The following is a 20,777-nucleotide window of genomic DNA, read 5'->3' as shown; positions in this document are numbered from 1 at the left end:
AGTCTTAAGCACTTTCCATGTGTGTTATTCTAATCCTCATAAGCCATCTTACAAGATAGGCAGACACTACTGTTCTCATAATGTAAAGGAAGAAACTGAAGCTCGGAGAAGCTAAGTGACTTGCCAAAGTTCACACAGGGAGCAAGCAGAGAACCTGGGGTTTAACTCAAGTCTGTTGAGTCTATAGCCCACATACAACCACTTTCAGGACACTTACAACAAGCTGGTGTTTTCCTGTAATCTCCACTGGTTTTCCTGCTCCCATACTTTCGATCAGCCAGGAGACATCAAGGAGTTCTAGCTGCGAGCTGGCTCTTATGTTCTGTACCTGAAGCCACTCGAGAACCTCTGAACCAGAGTTGTTTTCTGCTACAATGTGGGTGACAGAATCACTGCAGAATAAGACAGAGACTTTCAAAATGAGAACCTCTCCTCTTTTCCCTGAGGTGTTCAGAGCATTCCATCTGATGGAGAAAGATGCACAGTAGACCTGACCATAGGCATGGAGAACCTAGGCGTCCATGCCAGAGAATTCAACTTCAATTAGCATAGCGACATGGTCTATGTTACATATCAGATGCAAGAAAACTTAAGAAAACATTAGTAAGATTGTGATGTTAGTGGAAAACAAAGGTCCAGAACGGATAGAGTATGAGATCGTTCTTAAATTAGCACCTTGAACTCTGCCTGTGGCTTTGGTGTGCCGTTTCATTTTTATTTTGCAGAGGGTTTTAATCTGGTGCCTTTCAAACTTGTATGTGATCCACAGTTAGAAACACATTTTATATCATGACCCAAAATAGATATAGATGTAGATGCTGATATAGATGTAACATCCCACTAAATTCATCTCACAAGCCATTAATAGGTGGTGGCCAGCCTTTGGGAAATAGTGCTTTTCATGTTTTTCAAAGCACAACTCTGTGTTGTAAGACCCTGTATCTTTTCCCTAAAAAAGTACTGAGCACTTAGCATGCTTCAGCACTGTCCAAGTACTTCACATACATCATCTCTTTTAATACTCACATAGCTTTTAAGTAAATATTATACTAGCCACACTTCAAAAATGAGGAAACTGAAGAACAGAGAGGTTAAGGACACCCTGAAGGTCACACAGCTGGTAAATGACATTTATCCTTTTTGATTGTCTTTTCTGGTCAATATGTTGTTTCTATTTTTAAACAAATCTTCGAAATCAGCATTATATCACTGGAACTAATAATTTTTAGGGCTCCTTCAGTTCAAATTGTCTACAAATCTGGGAAATAGCAAAAGCAAATAGCGTATATAGGCATTGAAGAGAAAAACATAGAATTGTTTTTTCTTCTTTTCCCCACTTCTCTTGCTTGACTTCTTCTTCCTCCTTCTCCTTTTCTTGATTGACTCTTAGATTCACTAAGTATTTCTTGGTTCACTGTTCTAGTCACAGCCCTAGGTTCCCTGTGGTGGTGATGGGAAGGGGTTGGGTACCAAACAAGAAAAGGAATGTTTCTGGGCATCAGCATCTTCTGTGAAACAGCTGGTTAATACGTTACGGCATAGGCAGGACCTGCAAGTGGTATACAAAGAGGGAAAATAATTTAGTGTGGGCTGGGAGAGGTGGATGGCTTTGTAGAAAAGCAGGATTTGTTTGTGCCTAGTCTGGATGCATGGGAGGGATAAGGTATCAAGAAAGTAGCACTATAGATCCTCCTGGAAGAAAAGGTTCAAAGGTCAGAGGAAAGGAAGGAGAGTGGCCTGGATTGGAATGAAGAATTTCTGTTGGGAAGTAGTTGTAGATGTGACTGAGCAAGTGGGTTAACCACATTACAGAGGGTCTTAGAAGCCTGGCTGAGAAAGCTGGATCTTATGTTCTAGGATTATGGAGCCACTGAAGTTTTTTGTGAGCAGGACATGGATAGCATTCCAGTGTTATTTTAAAAGACTAATCTGGTATACACAATGATTTGGAGGGGGAGTCATGGGTTGGGGAGCTTTGAGGAGCTACTTAAGAAGATGAATCACTGGACCAGATATAAGATGATTTAAACCTCAGTCTGGTTCCTACAGTGCTAGAAAGGAAGGCAAAGGAGACATATGACGGACAGCTGGCATCACCTATAAAAGGTGAAGTGGGGAACAGACTCAACTATTACTCCAGCTTATCTATCACACTCAAGTGTTATCACTTTTGGTAGAAATAGGGATTTAGGAAGTTCCATCTCTTTGGAGGAAGGGGTGGGGGAACAAAATTGAAGTTTATTTCAAGCTGCCTTGAAAGGATGGCTGGAGATCCAAATAAAAATACTTGGCTGACAGTTGGGTTCTGGGGCTGGTGCTAGGAGGGAAGTGGGACTGGAGACCAGAGCTGAGACCATCTAGATGGCAGGATGTGCAGCAGGCCCAGGCAGAAAATAGTCGAGATAAAACCACCTTTTAAAAGGGCCAAGGGAAGACAGCTAGCTGCTGCCCTATTCCAGGTGCATATGATTCCAAAGACTACTTATAGTCAACTTCTTGGAAGATTGTCTATCTCAAGACTTGAAGAAAACCACAGAAGAATCAATAGGGTTAGACAGTATTATTCTTTCTATGTTTCTGCCCTTTGAAGAGAAACGTTATTAATATATTTTTTATTATGCTTATTAGTACTATTATTCTTCTAAATAGGGTTTTGTCTAAACCTCAGAGAGAGATGAGAGCGCTGAGGAAGAGCTCTGGGGCTCAACTTCTAAATTTAGGCCCCTCATCATCCAGTCATGTACCACCACCCACAGTGCCTCCTCACCTGGGACTCCCCAGGACAGTGTGGGGGTGTCTGAGCTCACCCTATTGATGAGGACCATGTGCATCTCCTATTGAATTCATATAAGCTTATTCAGGAATATAAGCTATGCAGCATATGAAAGAAGATTCTGATTTGGATTTCCAACCCCTGCTCATTAAGCAACCAGCAAACAAAACAACAACAACAATTATCAAGTACATACAAAAACAAACAAAAAAAATCAAACAAACCACACATTGTGCTATTCAGAGTTCATTACTGTTTGTCACCGGTTCCCACAAAGTAAGAGATTGAAAGTCAGTCTTAGAAACTTTGACATCATAGTACAGGCACATCTCAGAGATATTGTGGGTTCCATTGCAGACCATGACAATAAAGCATTTGTTCACTGTCTATGCTGAGCCATTAGCAGACAGGATTACCAAGGAGGGTCACCCGCTTTGGTGTGTTCTGCACACAATGTCTTACTGCTGTGTTGTGACAGCTGTTTGCTGATATAATGGTTTTCTCTCTGCCCTGAGCACTCTGGTATTGAAGATACTAATAGAACATCACCATGTGCCAGAATCATTGTAGATCAATTTCATACACTACTTCATTTAATTGTAAATAATTCTATGAGATAGGTAGGTATGATTGTCTCTAATAATAAGAAAAGAGAGCTTGGGAGACATTAAAAATTCACCCAGCTAATAACTGGTGGAGCAAGGATTTAATCTGAGGTCCATTTTAATCTAGAACCTGTGTTCTGGGGGCTTCCCTCATGGTCCATGGTTAAGACTAGTAGGGGGCATGGGTTCAGTCCCTGGTCAGGAACTAAGATCTCACATCCTGTGTGGCGTGGCCAAAAAATAAAATAAAACCCGTGTGCTGGGCCACACTTAGCTACCCCTCTGTGACTCTGTGCTTTTTCCAATGAGAACATTTCCTTTTCTCAAAAGGAATAACATCAGAATGAATATCATCATCATCAACATCACCATCATTATCACAATGAAGATGAGAAAACCAAGGCCTGCAGAGGTCACATGGAGGCAAGATTCAAACCCAGGTGTGCAATCTCCTAACGTTCTGCTAGACTGTGGTTAGACCCCTGTGTGAGGTTTTGTTTGTTTGCTTTAAGTATTTTTCTATATTTTCTCACTTTCTGTCATGAATTGTTTACTGTCAGTTTTCTGTGTAAGGGAACAAATATGCATGAATGTCATTTTCAAAGACAAATAAACCTGGGATTGCGGCAGAGGTCTGTGCCTTGCCCTTGAAGGCCTGGGCTTTCTTCCTAAGATAAAAGGTGGCAGCAAGCTTCAGGCAGCCATCTTCAACATCTTCTAAAGACCCCAAGGCCCTGCTGAGATGGCCATTCCTGAAATATCAGTGGATTCCCTTCTCTAAGTCACCTGGTTTCTTAGCCATGACAAATTAATAGTGCCTTGGACGAGGTTTGGGAAGTTGTGAACCAATTACAAACATTCTGAACTAGGCTTTGGCCTTCAGCTTCCCCCAGGGAAAACCATGCAGGGCCCTCTTTTTTAAGTGGTGCTGAATTGAAATGTACTTGGCTTGGTCCTTGGCATCCTTGAGGGCAGGGACAGTGTTATAACCTGCCTGGTGATAATCATGTCTGGTGCCCAGCTCATGGCAATATTCATAGTAATGGTCAACAAAGAGACCACTGGTACAATGAATTGATCATGCGTGAATGTGAGAGTTGGACTAGAAAGAAAGCTTAGCACCGAAGAATTGATGCTTTTGAACTGTGGTGTTGGAGAAGACTCTTGAGAGTCCCTTGGATTGCAAGGAGATCCAACCAGTCAATCCTAAAGGAAATCAGTCCTGAATATTCATTAGAAGGACTGATGCTTAAGCTGAAGCGCCAATACTTTGGCTACCTAATGTGAAGAACTGACTCATTGGAAAAGACCCTGATGCTGGGAAAGATTGAAAGCAGGAGGAGAAGGGGACAACAGAGGATAAGATGGTTGGATGGCATCACCGACTCCACAGACATGAGTTTGAGCAAGCTCTGGGAGTTGGTGATGGACAGGGAAGCCTGGTGTGCTACAGTCCATGGGGTTGCAAAGAGTTGGACACAATTGAGTGACTGAAATGAACTGAACTGAACTGAATAGCTCTGAAAGAATGTTTCTAAAATTGTAGTGTCTGCTAGAGGCACCAAGGATGCTGGCCTAAAATTCAGATGCCTGGGTCCTATTACCAAAGATTCAGATTCAGTAAATCTCACCTAGGGCCCAGAAATACACATTTTGACAAGTTCCCTTGGTGATTCTGACATATGGTAGTCAGTCACTTCTAGTTATCTACTGGTGCAACACCAACTATCCCCAAATGTAATAGCTTTTAAAATGCAATGCCTCACAATTTGTGGGTCAGGAATTCAGGCAGCTCAGTTGGGGCCATCCTTCTGTTCCATACGCAGCTGATGGAGGCACTGATGTTCCATGCAGCCCAAGAGTCTGGCACCTTGGTGAGGGTGGCTGGGAGCCTGGGCTCAGCAGCATCTGCCACCTGAGGATCTTTAAGTGGCCTCTCTCAGGGGCAACTCAGACTTCTTACCTGAGGCTCTGGGTCCAAGGAACAGCAGAAGCCTCGAGGCCTTTTATGACCCAGCCCCTAAAAGTCACATGGTGCCATTTCTGCTGGGTCCACCAGCCCTCCCAAGGCAAGGGAAGGGAAAGTAGTCCTTGTCGCTCCATGGGGTCTGCCGTATTTCAAAACCATCTCACAGCCCAATAACTCCACCTTGTGAAATAGTGCTGGAGGAAGATCAGTCTTTACCTGCCCCAGCTTAGGTGGGATCCCCATGCTGGACTGGGGGCTCAGTTATAGCAATGTTTCCCCATCCAGTACTCATTTCTCTGCAGGTACCTGAGACAATTTTAGGGAGTACACAACAGATCATCTTAGAAGTTTATGTGTTAATTAAATCTATATTTTTAAGTTATGTATATCAGACCCATGATTTTTATGGCTATTATTCCTTAAGCTAGAGATAAATTATAATGACTCAGACTAAGGGCAGTTAAAAGAAACACAGTAGTTATATAATAATACACATGATAAAAGATAATACAAGAATCATGAGTATGACCCTCAGATGTTAGAAAGCTCTAAGTTTGAGAGATTATTAACTCACAAATCTCAGTTTTGATTTTTTTTTCTGAGATACCAATATCCCTGATTTTTCTTTTTTCTTACCCGAGTTTCTCTTGCCTCTTGACACAATTAGAAAAAGTCTTCATGAAGAAATAGGCAGCCATCTTTTTGTGTGTGTGTGAGAAGCCAGACTGATGATATCTCTGATTCCCCCAGTTCTCATGGATGGTCATCTGCTTTTTTCTTTGTCTTTAAAACTGTTTTCTTTCCCTGGAGAAGTCATTCTTAATTCTTTCCACCTGACACAGGACTTATTTTATCAACAATAACTTTAAAAATAGTTATTTACAGTTGAACTTGGATGTTTACAGTTTAAAAAAAAATCCTCTTGCCAATTTCCCTAGCAACTAATCTGTTTCAGAATCCCTGACACTGAAAAATCAAGGTAGTTTTATTTGATTTTATCCCACACTCTTATGGGGCTTCCCTGGTGGCTCAGATGGTAAAAAAAAAAAAAAAAAAAATCTGCCTGCAATATAGGAGACCTGGGTTCTATTCCTGGGTCAGGAAGATTCCTGGAGAAGAGAATGGCAACCCACTCCAGTATCCCAGAATCTTGCCTGGAGAATTCCACGGACAGAGGAGCCTGGCAGGCTACAGTCCATGGAGTTGCAAAGAGTCGGACATGACTGAGTGACTAACACCAGCAACAGTGAAAACAAGCTTTTATTTCCAGCCCTTGATATACTGAAGACTGAGAGGGTCTTGCCCTGATTTTTTGGCCCATATTAAATGAGACCGTGAACATTTACCTTAATTTAAAGTTCACAAATTTTGAAATAAGTAATTTGAACCAAAGCAGGACAAACTCCGGGAGATAGTGAAAGACAGGGAAGCCTGGCATGCTGCAGTTCATGGGGTCACAAAGAGTCAGACACAATTAGTGACTGAAGAACAACAACAGGACTCGAGTCTACTCTGCATGCTCTTGAACTTACAAAAATAAAATCTTCATCATTTCACTGATTACAAAGGTAATACTGTAACCAAAAGGTAACCAAACATTGTAAAAAAATTTCAGTGACAAAAATTACTCTTGGTAGTCATAAGTTCCTTTGGTTGGTTTTATATTCTCCAGATAAAGTATTCTTTGAGCAAATATTTCCTGAAGCCTACTCTGTGTAAGAAAATTGTCAAAAGTATGAAGCTGAGGTATACACAGTGGCCGAGATGACACCCTTTCCCTTGTGGAGTTGGGGAGGAATAAGGAGAAAAGCCAAGTGGAAGAGTCAGGGGCCAACCCTAAGCCATGGCTCACCCCGTGTCCAGGAAGGAAGTTCCCTCCCCTAGGAAGGCTTCCATGGGTCTTAGGTCTTACATGCAGAGAAGTGTAAGGAGAAGCCATTCAAAGTTGGAGGAGAAAAAGTGAGGGAAAAAACATAATGAGAAACCAGTGAAGATGTGTTTGGACACTGAACTTAGAAGAAGCCTAGAGAAAGACTAGTTCACTATCATATTTTCTGGAGCAGATAATAGCTCTTTGATTTGGTGTTCAGTTTCTTTTCCAAACAATGACTTTTAATATTTTTATTTCAAACACCAAAAATCTGAAGTGATAAGGCATTGTCAAAGATAAACAAAGCTGGACACTCATTAAGGCAGTAAGAATAGAGTTTATTCAGTAATGACTATTGCAAAAGGGAAGAGGGTTCAGCATGAAAGACACAAGGAGGCCCGAAGTAAAGTGTTGGGTAGGAAAATTCTAATTTTTTTAAAAAGAGGAAAATGAGTACATGCCAAGGAAATACATTATGCTATCTTTTCATGCTAAGTGAAAACAAAGGCACAATTCCTGGCTCTCTTGTCTGATTTTAAACTCTTTGCTCACAAGGTGCAAGCCTTCTACTTGGGTCCTAACAGAACCCTTAACTTGTGATGGCATGGTGGTATATTTTGCTTTCATTCAAACAATGCCTTTCAAAGACAGCCTTGTAGACAAACTATGGAGGTGCAAGCAGGGGAAATGTATCCTCTGATGGGTTTCTTCTGCTTAAACAGTGGAACTCAGAAAAAGTGATCATCTGCTGGCTGATGTAACCATGGAAAGCCACCCTTCCTATCCGGCTCTTTCTTTTTCAGCATCAACAATTTAGGTCAAGACAGGAATGGTAAGCTTAGCGAGTATGCAAAAAGAGGAGAGTTGACGCTGATAAAGTTTTAAAACAGCTCAAAGTACTGGAATCAAGGATAAAAGAAGAACGTGACAAACACTAGATTCTGACCCTTCTCTAACTTGTCCCAGAGAACTGGAATATTATGAAATTGCTCTAAAATTTAGGATGTTGGCCATGGAATAAAATTCAGTAACCTTTATAATGAATGTGCAAAAATGCCTCAAAGAACTTGACACCTCCCTTTATTTATATTTTAAGAACCAGCTTCCTATGGTACTTGGAATAGCATGTCTTTTGCAATATAACATAAATATTAATGAAGTCCAATCCAACTATAAAGATACAGTATACATATGCTGGAAAATTAAGTAGTTCCAGATAGCTCAATACATTCAGGCACACCAATTCTAAGCTGTGTGTTCAGGTTCAGGTAAAGTAGGGATCAGATTTTTCCTCATATTTAAACCCTCCTGGCAGCCAAAGAATGCACTAGAAATTATGGAGATTACTGTCTACTTTCAGAACTTTTTTTAGCTCCTCTTTCTCTGAATCTTTTATATCAAAAGGTGAGGTCTAGCTGTTCCTCTTAAGAAGTATCCTTTCTTTTAAAATAACAATTTCCTTTATTTTCACTTAAAAAATATGTTCATTGTAAAAAAATTGGAAAACATAGAGCATAAAAGCAGCCATAATCTCTCACTACTACCCTCATGCCCACAAATAACCAATTTGATGGGTTTCCTTCCTGTCTTTGTTCTATCGGTTTGTGTCACTCGACCTCGTTCATATTGTGGAGAGAAAGCCCTCTTCTTAGGATTTTACTAGAAGGGTCAATGGATTCAGCTAAGTAACGAGAAAACAGCCACACTACAATTATATAGCTGTTCTAATTTATCCAAGTACACTGATATCCATCATGGCATCTGGTATCACATCAGGCAGACTAGACGATTTATCAAGAATCTAAGGTCAGAGAGGAGAGAGGGGGTCTTCCCCGCATCACATGGCTGGGAAGGGTCAGAGTCAGACTCTGAGGTCTAGAGATTTTTTTATCTAGAGATTTTCCCCTGTAATAATCTTCATTGTCCTTTCCAATTAAAGTCTATATAGCTAACTATGGAAATTCCGTTTGAGAGCTAGAACTTCTGCTTCCTGTGGTTTATATTTGTGTCATAAAACACATTTGCATTTAATGTGTCTTCTGAGCAGCCAGCCTGGGAACTTTGCCACAGTCACATCGCAGCAGCAGTTGGCTTGCTGTGCACCAGTTTCCTCTGTCGCCCGAGCAGCTGGGCTCAGTCCCTGGCAGCAGAGCTGCCTCTTGGGTTTTCTTGTCAAAAGAAGAAACTTGCCTCTAGTCATCTCTTCACCTACCTGCCTCAGCCACTGTGTGCATTACTCGTAGCTGTGCTGTAACTAAACCAGTCAGCTCTTGCTGGAAGTGTAGAGAAATTGGGTGAGGAAATCCATGGGATACTCAGGAATTTCTGAATGGGGCATTTTAGTAAAAAAAATTAAATGTTTCTATGAGATTTGACTCATATTTGATGATTGACTTTTGACATATGTTTCTCTAGCAATTTGTAACTGACACTTCATCAGGATATGCTTGTCAGTTTTACTTATTTTTTTCAAGACAAAAATTTATTTTCACATAGAATTCTTATACATTTTCCTGAAAAAAAAAATATGATCAACCTATTCCTTGGACAATCAAGGCCAGGCAATTGCATCAATTATCATTGTTTATTCACTACAAGCCCTCTGGCAATTCTGTTTGGAATTATTTATGCCAAGCTTCTAATACCATTTGTGTCTGGATTTTGTTTGGTTTTCTCTTCCATCTATTTGAGACCCATGAAGAGCTTACATAACTGTTAGAAAAAGAGCAAGGCCAGGCTGGGATGTGAGTGGGTGAACATTCGAGGCACCCTGCATGGTTGCTTCAGTTGCCTTCTTATTTGGGCTCTGAGCTCATCACTCTCAGCAAGGCGTCTTTCACCCCTGGACAGAGCCACCCGTGAATCTTTAACCAGCATCCCTCTCTCTATGAATCCCACTCAGACTGCAGTTCAGAAAAACATGATCAAAGCCACATTTGGGTGCCTGTGGTGAGCCAACTACAGTCCTAGCCCATCACAGACACTCCCCACTTCCGCCCAGCCAGATGTGCAGCTTACTGGCCAACCAACCAAACTATTCTTTCTGCCTCCAAGCAGCTGCCAGTTTTTGTTTGGACTCAGTGACGCTTTTGTTCAGCTCAGTCAAGAGTAAACCTCAGTGGTTTCAGCATTGAACTTTCCAACTGGGTTTCTGTTTATCATTCCTTGATACTTCATCTCATAATAATGAAAGGCAAAAAAAAAAATTACTTTATCTTTTGGTGCCAACTGGTTTCAATATAATTGTATCAAATTCCCACTGATCTTATTTTCCTTAAGTAACTGCCTCAGATTTGTTCTTTGATCTCATACCTGTTCTCCCAGTGGGAGCATCACCTCTTCTGTTTGCAGAGGAAAACACAGATTCCTTGGGTTCCAAAGAAGTTGTTCACAAAAACCCTGCTTATTCACAAGCTGAAATTCATGTCTTACCTGAGCTCATTTTCAACCCTGAAACCTTTCCTTCGAGCCAGCTCCATGAGGAAGTTTCTGCGGGTGGTTCCCATTTTCTTCTCCAAAATGAAGACGACCAAATTTTGAAACTTGATGTCATGAGGAGGGGAGGCCATTGAGGCACCCACCTGCCTGGGTCTCTTCTTCCGAGGGCCTGAGGAGGCTGTGCACAGCGGATCCATGGGAAGACGTTGATGCTGCCTCTGGCTGTGCCATCAAGTGGTATCTCCAGAAGAGAGGGAGAGCTTGCCCCTCCTTCATGAGGAGCCCTGATGTCATCTCACCATCCCACCCAGCCCTGCCCTGCTCATAGCTTCCTGCCCAAGATCCAGGGGGAACTGCTATCTCTGTTCATCTGTCCAGTCTGGGGATCATAATGGGAATGGTAAATTAACTTTGGCTTTCCTATGCATAATCTCATCAGACCCTAAGAATAACTTTGTGAGGAAGGTAGGGAAGCATCATTCTTCCCATGTTATTAATTAATTAATCAATTTCCTGGTTACAAATTTCTTTAGACCCCTCTTGTCTTTATTTTTGATGCTTTTTTAAATCTCCTGAATAGTTTGCATTCTCTGCTCTCACTGCAATACATTGGATTTCTATAGCTTGCATGGGTGTTATTCGTTGTGTGTGGTTGTTTTGATTTTACATAAATGGCAATGTTATATTTCCCACCCTGCTGATTACTTTTTTTTTTTTTTAACTCAGAACTCTGCTTTCAGGTCCATTCACTCTGCTCTGTGTTCTAATCTGTTGCCTCTGATTGTTTCATTGTATTTCATGGTGGGCATTTTAGCTATGCTGGTGCATTTATAAGTGATAAAACAAAGGCTCAGTGTACTAAATATCATAGAACAAGAGGCAGAACAAGATCTTGACTTAAGTCTTCAGGTTCCAAATGATATATATCTCAGGTTTTTCAGTAGACTGAGGTTGTCTGTTCAGGAGATTGAGTAATCTGTTACATAAGCCTAAAATCAATGGGATGAAATGGGATGGTCTTTAGGTGAGAATTACTTCCATAAAGAGACATTTTCACAACTTTATGGGAAAATAAAATTAGTGTCTTTCATCAATACACTTCATGGATCTCATTTTCTGAGCACCTACAAGCTTAGCTGATTGAATCCCACAGCAACACTGTCTAGCATCCCCACTGGGTTTAACAACTTGCTAAGGGTCACAGAACTAGTCAACAGGAAATTATTGAATTTAATCTCATTATAAAACCTGGGCTTTAACTACCAAGAAGCCATCCTCTACACATGTCTCCCCCATTGGCAAATCTAAACTCTGCTCACGCTTGCTCCTTGGAAGAAAAGCTATGACAAACCTAGACAGTGTATTAAAAAACAGAGACATTACTTTGCCGAAAAAGGTCCGTATAGTCAAAGCTATGGTTTTTCCGGTAGTCATGTATGGATGTGAGAGCTGGACCATAAAGAAGCCTGAGTGCTGAACAACTGATGTTTTCAAATTGTGGTGTTGGAAAAGAGTCCCTTGGACAGCAAAGAGATCATACCAGTCTATCCTAAAGGAAACCAATCCTGAATATTCATTGAAGGACTGAAGTTAAAGCTGAAGCTCCAATACTTTGGCTACCTGATGCAAAAAGCAGACTCACTGGAAAAGACCCTGATGCTGGGAAAGATTGAATGCAGGAGGAGAAGGGGACGACAGAGGACCAGATGGTTGGATGGTATCACTGACTCAATGAACATGAGTTTGAGCAAGCTCCGGGAATAGGTAAAGGACAGAGAAGCCTGGCATGCTGCAGTCCATGGGGTCCCAAAGAGTCGTACACGACTGAGTGACTGAACAACCACAAGATTCACTCTGCCATGTTTGAGACTGTTGCTATCTTCAAGTACATGAGCTCCTCACCATAATACCAGGGAAAAGGGATGTAACATCTTCCTTCAAACATCTGCAAAACTGCGTTGCTTAAGAGAGAAAGATAAAACATCTTCAGGTTGAATTTGCAGAGTAATAGCTTTTAACTCTCTGCAAGTAAGAACTTTTTATTTACTGCTGCTGCTGCTAAGTCACTTCAGTCATGTCCGACTCTGTGCGATCTCATAGATGGCAGCCCACCAGGCTCCATCGTCCCTGGGATTCTCCAGGCAAGAACACTGGAGTGGGTTGCCATTTCCCTCTCCAATGCAGGAAAGTGAAAAGTGAATGTGAAGCCACTTAGTCATGTTCGACCCTCAGCGACCCCATGGACTGCAGCCTACCAGGCTCCTCTGTCCATAGGATTTTCCAGGGCTGGCTAAAAATAGAGAGGCCACATTGCACAGTGAAATATTACTAGTCATGAAATTTGTTTCAGTAGAGTCTAGACAAGCACTTGTTGAAATGTTACAGAAGGGATTCGTGCATCTGGTAAAACCATCACTTCAGTTCTGCTGTTCCTGTGTGCTGTGACTGCTCAACCGAGGATGAGAGTCCACTGTGGTCCTCACTGGTGGGTGTTTGGTCACTGAAGTGCTGAACGCTTCACGTGAGAATGCCAACTTCCCCCAAGGCATGGCATAAGCAAAAGATTCTGGCAATAGTCTGGGACTGATATGTTCACCCCAAGGAGATGGCGAAAGAAGGAACCAGTATGTCATCTAAATGGTAAAGGGGATGGAGAAGTATAGAGACATGGCTCTGACCTCGGGCTGCCAATACAAATCTCATCATCTCCATTGCTTTGAAGCTGTGACCTTGAGGATGGTGTTTCACTTCTCTAAGCCTCAGATTTTCCAATCCATAAAATAAAGAGTAACTGAGATAGCCACAGAACAGCTGAGTGAAGTGCTTGGCACAGTGGAAGCACTTTAAATAAAGGTCAGTTGATAGTGATTTGATGTTTTGTTTTTAGGGAAGTGCCAGTTTGATCTGAAATCAGAACTATATGTTTTATAAAGCTATTAAATCATCAAAATATTATTTGAACCAATGTCTTGTTTAATTTGCTTTGAATCACTAGTATGCTGAAGACATAAGACACGCAGATTCGATCCCTGAGTTAGAAAGATCCCCTGGAGGAGGTCATGGCAATCCACTCCAGTATTTTTGCCTGGAAATCCCATAGACAGAGGAGCCAGGTGGCCTATAGTCTATAGGATCGCAAAAAGTCAGACACTACTGAAGTGACTTAGCATGCATCAAAAATTAAAAATATGATGATGCTTATCTAGTCAGTCTCTCAGCCAAGAAACCTATCTTTCTATGATCTGCTCTATGAGGTTGGGGATGGGACTGTCAGATCAGATCAGATCAGATCAGTCGCTCAGTTGTGTCCGACTCTTTGTGACCCATGAATCGCAGCACGCCAGGCCTCCCTGTCCATCACCAACTCCCGGAGTTCACTGAGACTCACATCCATCGAGTCAGTGATGCCATCCAGCCATCTCATCCTCTGCCCCTTCTCCTCTTGCCCCCAATCCCTCCCAGCATCAGAGTCTTTTCCAATGAGTCAACTCTTCGCATGAGGTGGCCAAAGTACTGGAGTTTCAGCTTTAGCATCATTCCTTCCAGAGAAATCCCAGGGCTGATCTCCTTCAGAATGCACTGGTTGGATCTCCTTGCAGTCCAAGGGACTCTCAAGAGTCTTCTTCAGTACCACAGCTCAAAAGCATCAATTCTTCGGCACTCAGCCTTCTTCACAGTCCAACTCTCACATCCATACATGACCACAGGAAAAACCATAGCCTTGACTAGACGGACCTTTGTTGGCAAAGTAAAGTCTCTGCTTTAGAATATGCTATCTAGGTTGGTCATAACTTTCCTTCCAAGGAGTAAGCGTCTTTTAATTTCATGGCTTCAGTCACCATCTGCAGTGATTTTGGAGCCCAGAAAAATAAAGTCTGACATTGTTTCCACTGTTTCCCCATCTATTTCCCCTGAAGTGATGGGACCGGATGCCATGATCTTCGTTTTCTGAATGTTGAGCTTTAAGCCAACTTTTTCACTCTCCACTTTCACTTTCATCAAGAGGCTTTCGAGCTCCTCTTCACTTTCTGCCATAAGGGTGATGTCATCTGCATATCTGAGGTTATTGATATTTCTCCCGGCAATCTTGATGCCAGCTTGTGTTTCTTCCAGTCCAGCGTTTCTCATGATGTACTCTGCATATAAGTTAAATAAACAGGGTGACAATATACAGCCTTGACGTACTCCTTTTCCTATTTGGAACCAGTCTGTTGTCCCATGTCCAGTTCAAACTGTTGCTTCCTGACCTGCATACAAATTTCTCAAGAGGCAGATCAGGTGGTCTGGTATTCCCATCTCTTTCAGAACTTTCCACAGACTGTACAAACTCTTAATCTATCAGTTGGCTAATGTTGGGACCTGCCAGTAGGGGGCACTAGAGAGAGAAAGACTGGAAGGCTGGAGTGAGAAGCACTCGACCCTTTTGATTTGCTTGTTGATACTTTCAGAGTCTTCTCAGTGACGGGTCTTCATTCTGGCATCTCCAGCATTTTTTTTTTTTTAACCTCTCTCTTTTCTTTTTTTTGCATAACCAGACAAAGCTTCAACATACCTTTCAGGGGCACCAACACTAGCCAGGAACATCTACTTCTCAGAGGTCTGAATTCCAGCTCTGCAAGGATTTTCCTATGAATTCTCACAGCATCACCAGCAACAAGCAGCTCCCTCTTCTCATAGATCTATGTTCCAGCACCATGGGAATCTCCTGCTCCAAACTTGCAGATTTCAACTATATCCACTCTGTCCCTGTGTTCTTACAGCCCTAGGGGTGGGACACACTTCCTATTGTTACTCTCTCTGAGTTATCTCAATGTTCTCATTTTGCTTTGGAGCCCTCTGATGCCTGTTAAACCAATCCCCTGTATTAAATTCTCTCTGTCGAAATAACTGGCACGCTTTCCTTTTTCCTAATTGAACCCTGACTGATAAATATATTGTCCAATGAAAGTGAGGGTGTAGGAAATGGGGACTGACCTACACTGCTGGAGGCATACTCATTTCTCTAAGGGTAAATTTGTCTCATAAAAGATACACATATTACGGCTGGTTATAACCCCTTGGCTAGAATCAGTCACATTGTTCCACTAACTTCAGCAGGGCTTGGAAATGCAGGGAAGTACATAGGATTTATGGGGAGTGTTCCTGTTCCTGCCATGTCCAGGATCAAGCTAAGTGCTGGCTGATGAGTGTGGAGACTGTCAGTCAAGGAGATATGACTGCATCTGCACCAAGCCTGGGGCAGAGACTAGGGAGGACAGGAGCCCGTAATTCCTGGAGGAGAAGCTCTTGGGACCACACGGTGCAGTGGTCAGGCCATTCCCAACCTTGCTAGAATTTCAAATCATGAGTTTGGCTTGGAATAAAACACAAGAATATGTGATCCCTCTGAAATAACTTCATACCAATTGCTCCTTCTTTAAAGCATCACATAGAGGTGAAATGTCCAAGGGCTATCCTGAGTTTAGGTCAGGGGTCTCCCTGCTCTCACAGTCTTCTGTGCCTCCTTGCCCGGAAGAGCACATTATTCTATGCTGCTGCTGCTGCTGCTGCTGCTGCTAAGTCGCTTCAGTCGTGTCTGACTCTGTGCGACCCCATAGACAGCAGCCCACCAGGCTCCCCCATCCCTGAGATTCTCCAGGCAAGAACACTGGAGTAGGTTGCCATTTCCTTCTCCAATGCAGGAAAGTGAAAAGTGAAAGTGAAGTCGCTCAGTCGTGTCTGACTCTTCACGACCCCATGGACTGCAGCCCACCAGGCTCCTCCATCCATGGGATTTTCCAGGCAAGAGTACTGGAGTGGGGTGCCATTGCCTTCTCCGTATTCTATGTTAAAATACACTAACCCCTTCTGCGTTCCTTCCACTGGACTGTAAGTCCTGCTTACAGTCCTGCTTACAGGAATCATGTAAGTTGTATTGTTAACATCTGAATCCCCAGCATCTAACACAGCTCCTTGTACAGTAGGCACCGGTATAAACTATAAATCAAATCTAAATTGGTGTTTTTAACTTTTTATGCTGTTTGGGTAACTATGATATAATCTTACACATATACGCATTTAAAGATTGAAGGCAGGAGGAGAAGAGGTTGACAAAGGTTGAGATAGTTGGATGGCATCACTGACTCAATGGACATGAGTTTGAGCAAACTCAGGGAGATAGTGAAGGACAGGAAAGCCTGGCGTGCTGCAGTCCATGGGGTGGCAAAGAGTCAGACACGACTTAGTGACTGAAAAACAGCAACAATCTTCTATCTCTGCCCTTCTCATGCTACAAATTCCCACCTAAATGTGAGCAAGTACAACGCAATTGTAAAGGAGCCAGACTACCTGAATTCAACACTCAGACATTTATGAGCTGTGTGGCTGTGGGTAAGTTGTAACACCTCTCTGTGTAATTCCCTCATGTGTACAATGGAGGTTATAATGATTTGTATCTTATAGGTGGTTATAAGGAAGAGTCCTGGTAGGCAGCAAGTGATAAAAAGCGTTCATTGTTCACTGTAATAGCTCAGCTTTCTCGCCCTCTGTCCTCCTCTGTCCCCTTGTGGTATTCCCACATAACTGAGAAGTATTTCTACCGGAGAACTTCTCACTGGACTTTTGATTTCCCTAGATTCTACAAAAGTGGTGTGAGGCCCAGTTAGAACCAGGATCAACGAGACTGGAAGGGTGTCCTGCCATGATTCCCAACATGGGTGCTGGGCGACACTAGTTCTATGAAGTGTTCCATGCAAAACAAAAAGTTCTGTGATGTCTTAAGGGAAACCAGACAAACTTTATGTGTGTTAGCGCACCAAAGACTTCGCGAAGCCTTGCAGTAAAGAAACCTGTTTAGTTTTGGTTTGTCCAGTGTATTCCCGACTTGCTTGTTTGGTTTGCTTGTTTTCTAGAACGCCCTGTTGAACACCGCAGGTGCTGACAGCTACATACACACCGTCTCAGGGCTTGGAGTTAGGTCTGGCAACCACCGGCCACTCACCACACTCACCAGGTATGTGGTGTTGGGCAAGTCACTTAACCTGTGGGCGCCTCAGCTTCCAATCAGTAAAATGGCGATCATGGTGCTGACTTCATGGCATCGTAAGTGATGAAGAAGATAACACGAACATAGCCACTGGCTTCCTGTGGGTGCTTGGTCCCTATTCTACCTTAACCTTCGTCCTGCCAGTCCTGTGTGCCAGGGACACGACCTGCGGTCCTATGTGCTGGGGACACGACCTGTGGTCCTGGCTTGGGTGGACGATGGCCGCTGTGAGGAAGCAGAGAGTATTCCTAGCCATTGGCTACCACTCCTTGGCCCCTATGCAGTTGTTGCTCTTCTTCATTTAACCTTGATTTGTTTTTCCATCTGGGGTAATCCTTGGTATCTGCATGATTGATCTTAGAGACCTTTATTGAGTGTGAGTTTCTGGCACAGAAAAGAAGGGAGAGGGTTTCAGTTTCTCCCTGGTTGGCTGGAGAAGTGGGCTTCTTCTAGCGAAAAACAAAACAAAAAAAAACATTATTTTTATCCCGAAAAGTCGTGTTGTTCTAACGTTTCTGTGCATTAGAAGAAGTCAGTTTGAGACAGAAAACTTCTGCTTCCGGCAGTTTTATTTTCTTTTATATAAAAAATCTGGTATCATGTACTCACTTCAAGCTGTTGATCTGGGAACTCTGCCATCCCCAAATGTGTGGGCAGGGTTTTGTTTTGGTTTGGTTTCTTACCAAGCACCAGTTTCCTCTGCTGCCTGAACAGCTGTGTTTGGTTCTTGGCAGTGAGTGTTTTCTGGAGCTTCGAACTGCCTCCTTGGGAAAACTCGTAGAGTTTCTTGAGTGGTAAAAATCTTGGAAAATTTGCTTCTCGCTGCTGAGAAGCAATCTGTAGCGATGTATCCTTCATGCCAATAAACACAAGAAAATCCTATATTTTAGTTAGAACTTGAGATTTCCCCTTTGTCCACAGGGTGAGAAATGATGGCAAGAATAAGGAAATCAATGGAAACAGCAGCTTATTTGTGACTTCTGGTGTTCATTCAAAAATATTTACTAAACTCTATGACGCAAATGAACTTAACTACGAAACAAAAACAGATTCACAGACATAGAGAACAGACTGATGGTTGCCAAGAGGACAGGGGAGGGATGGAGTAGGAGGTTGGGATTAGCAGATGTAAGCTTTTATATATAGAATGGATACACAACAAGATCCTTCTGTAAAGCACAGGGAACCATATTCAATATCCAGTGATAAACCATAATGGGAAAGAATATTTAAAAAGAATGTATCCATCTATATATTTCTGAATCCCCTTGGTGTACAGCAGAAATCAACACAATATTTTAAGTCAACCATACTTCGATTTAAAAAAAAATCTATATATTTATTAAACTGCAGCTGACCACAAAATAGCGGGAGAAAGCATGGGTGTTGAGCCTGGAGGTAAGAAAGTACAGGTATTTGTCTTAAAGAAGAGTTTGAAGAGGAGAGTTGGGATTTTATTTGCAAAGAATTGCTCAAAAGTGTTTGAGCAAAGGCAGAAGGTGATGAAAGGGAGCCTCAGGAAAATCAACCAGTCAGGCATGAATGGGAAGAACTGGAGAGAGAGAGAGAGAAGGGAAGACATTAGGAGATAGTTGGAATAGTCTAGGCATGATGTACTCAAAGGTTGACCTGGGACAGCTGGAGGGAATTGAACAGTTTGAAGTGACAGAGGCAGGTCCTGGGGGCTGTGCTGTGGCCGTGGGTGGGACAGAACTGGGTCAGCAAGGGCGGCTGGATGCCTGAGGCGAGTCCTCCAGTGCTGCCAGAATGGGGGGCACTTCCTCCAGCTCATTCCTCCCCCTTGAATGTCCAGCCCATTTAGGCTCCTCTTATAGGTCTTACTCAAAATGCCTAAAACAGAACTCCTTACTTCCCAAACGTCTCCTTCACCTCTCTCCCCAGACCCTTTGACTCCTTCTCACTTGTTGGTGTTTCTGAGGTAACTAGTAACACCTCTGTTCCCCCTGGATTGCAAACCAGAAATAAGCACAGGAGTCAGATAGGTGCCCGGGAACATGAGCATGTTTAACAGTCAGCTCCCAAAGTTCCAGAATGTTTAACATTTAGATCTTGTTAACTGGCACTAGCCGGCTCCAGTACACCACTGTGACCTGAATCACTAGATCAGCTTTGTTTCTAGTAAACTGGAGAAGCTGACTTGACTTTCAGCTTCAGGACATGAATAATTTAATTGAGAGGTTGATGACAGAATCATACGGCGATGATGGCAAAGTAGTTGTGGTCATCTGTGAAGATGTTAGGCTCTAGGAAGTACATTATCATTTAGCCTCATGATCACTCTTCAGAGCACCCAGAAGGATGTTTTAACTTACCTCTCTTATAGCCTCCTGCTGGAGGAATTCAGGGCAGAGAGGGGTTGGGGAGAGGCAAGGATGATTCTCACAGAGAAGGGAGCCTGTCCAGGGCCGGGAGGCATGCTCTAGGTCTCAGAGAGCGCTGAAAGCCTGAGTTGGCATTGGGAAGCCATGGAGACCTTCTGAGCAGAGAAGTGTCAAAAACAATTCAGCCTAGTAGTGATGTGTGTTATAGTCTAGAAAGGGGGCACCTCAGAGATGTGGAGACAGAGAAGAGAGCATTGGTGGGAGCCTTAACTAAGGTTATTCATTCATTTGTTCATTCATTCATTCACAAGTATTTGTTGTGTGGTTACTATGTTATAGGCACTATCCTATACAATAAGAATACAGAATGAACAGTAAGAAATTAACACAACATTTTAAAGCGATTATACTCCAGTAAAAAATAAATAAAATAAAGATGTACAGATGCTAGAAGAGAAAAAAAAAGAATACAGAGTGAATAATACAGACTATCCTTGCCCTCATGGAATTTACATTCTATTCAGTGGAGAAAAAAATCAATAAATACAGTTAATACGCTTTAACCTCTGAGCCAGCAGGGAAGCCCCCAGTAAAAGAACTAGAGTAGGCTAGATGGTGGTAAGTACTAGGGAAAGAATAAAGAAGATAGGGTGGCATGGGGATGGCATCTTAACTAAGGCGATCAGAAGGCCTCACTGAGGAGGGGACGTTTGAGCAAAGACTTGAAAGAAGCTAATGACAGCAGGAATGGAGACG

The 20,777-nt window shown here is 42.6% G+C and overlaps 1 protein-coding gene across 1 annotated transcript in view; it reads right to left on the bottom strand.

The window, feature by feature from the left end:
- The window catches only part of DNTT (DNA nucleotidylexotransferase), a 32,916-nt gene extending 21,967 nt beyond the window's left edge, over positions 1 to 10,949 (bottom strand). Inside the window, exons 1-2 of the mRNA XM_061402946.1 lie at positions 10,650 to 10,949; positions 218 to 392 (exon numbers count right to left, since the gene is read on the bottom strand). Coding sequence (XP_061258930.1) covers positions 218 to 392; positions 10,650 to 10,852 — 378 coding nt within the window. The 5' untranslated portion in view covers positions 10,853 to 10,949. The remainder of the gene's footprint in view (positions 1 to 217; positions 393 to 10,649) is intronic.
- Positions 10,950 to 20,777: the final 9,828 nt, after the last annotated feature.

This window comes from Bos javanicus, chromosome 26 (assembly GCF_032452875.1).
Source record: "Bos javanicus breed banteng chromosome 26, ARS-OSU_banteng_1.0, whole genome shotgun sequence".
In the NCBI taxonomy this organism is placed as follows: Eukaryota; Metazoa; Chordata; class Mammalia; order Artiodactyla; family Bovidae; genus Bos; species Bos javanicus.
Note: the sequence above shows the minus strand (reverse complement) of the source record. Positions and strands in the feature narration are given on the sequence as shown.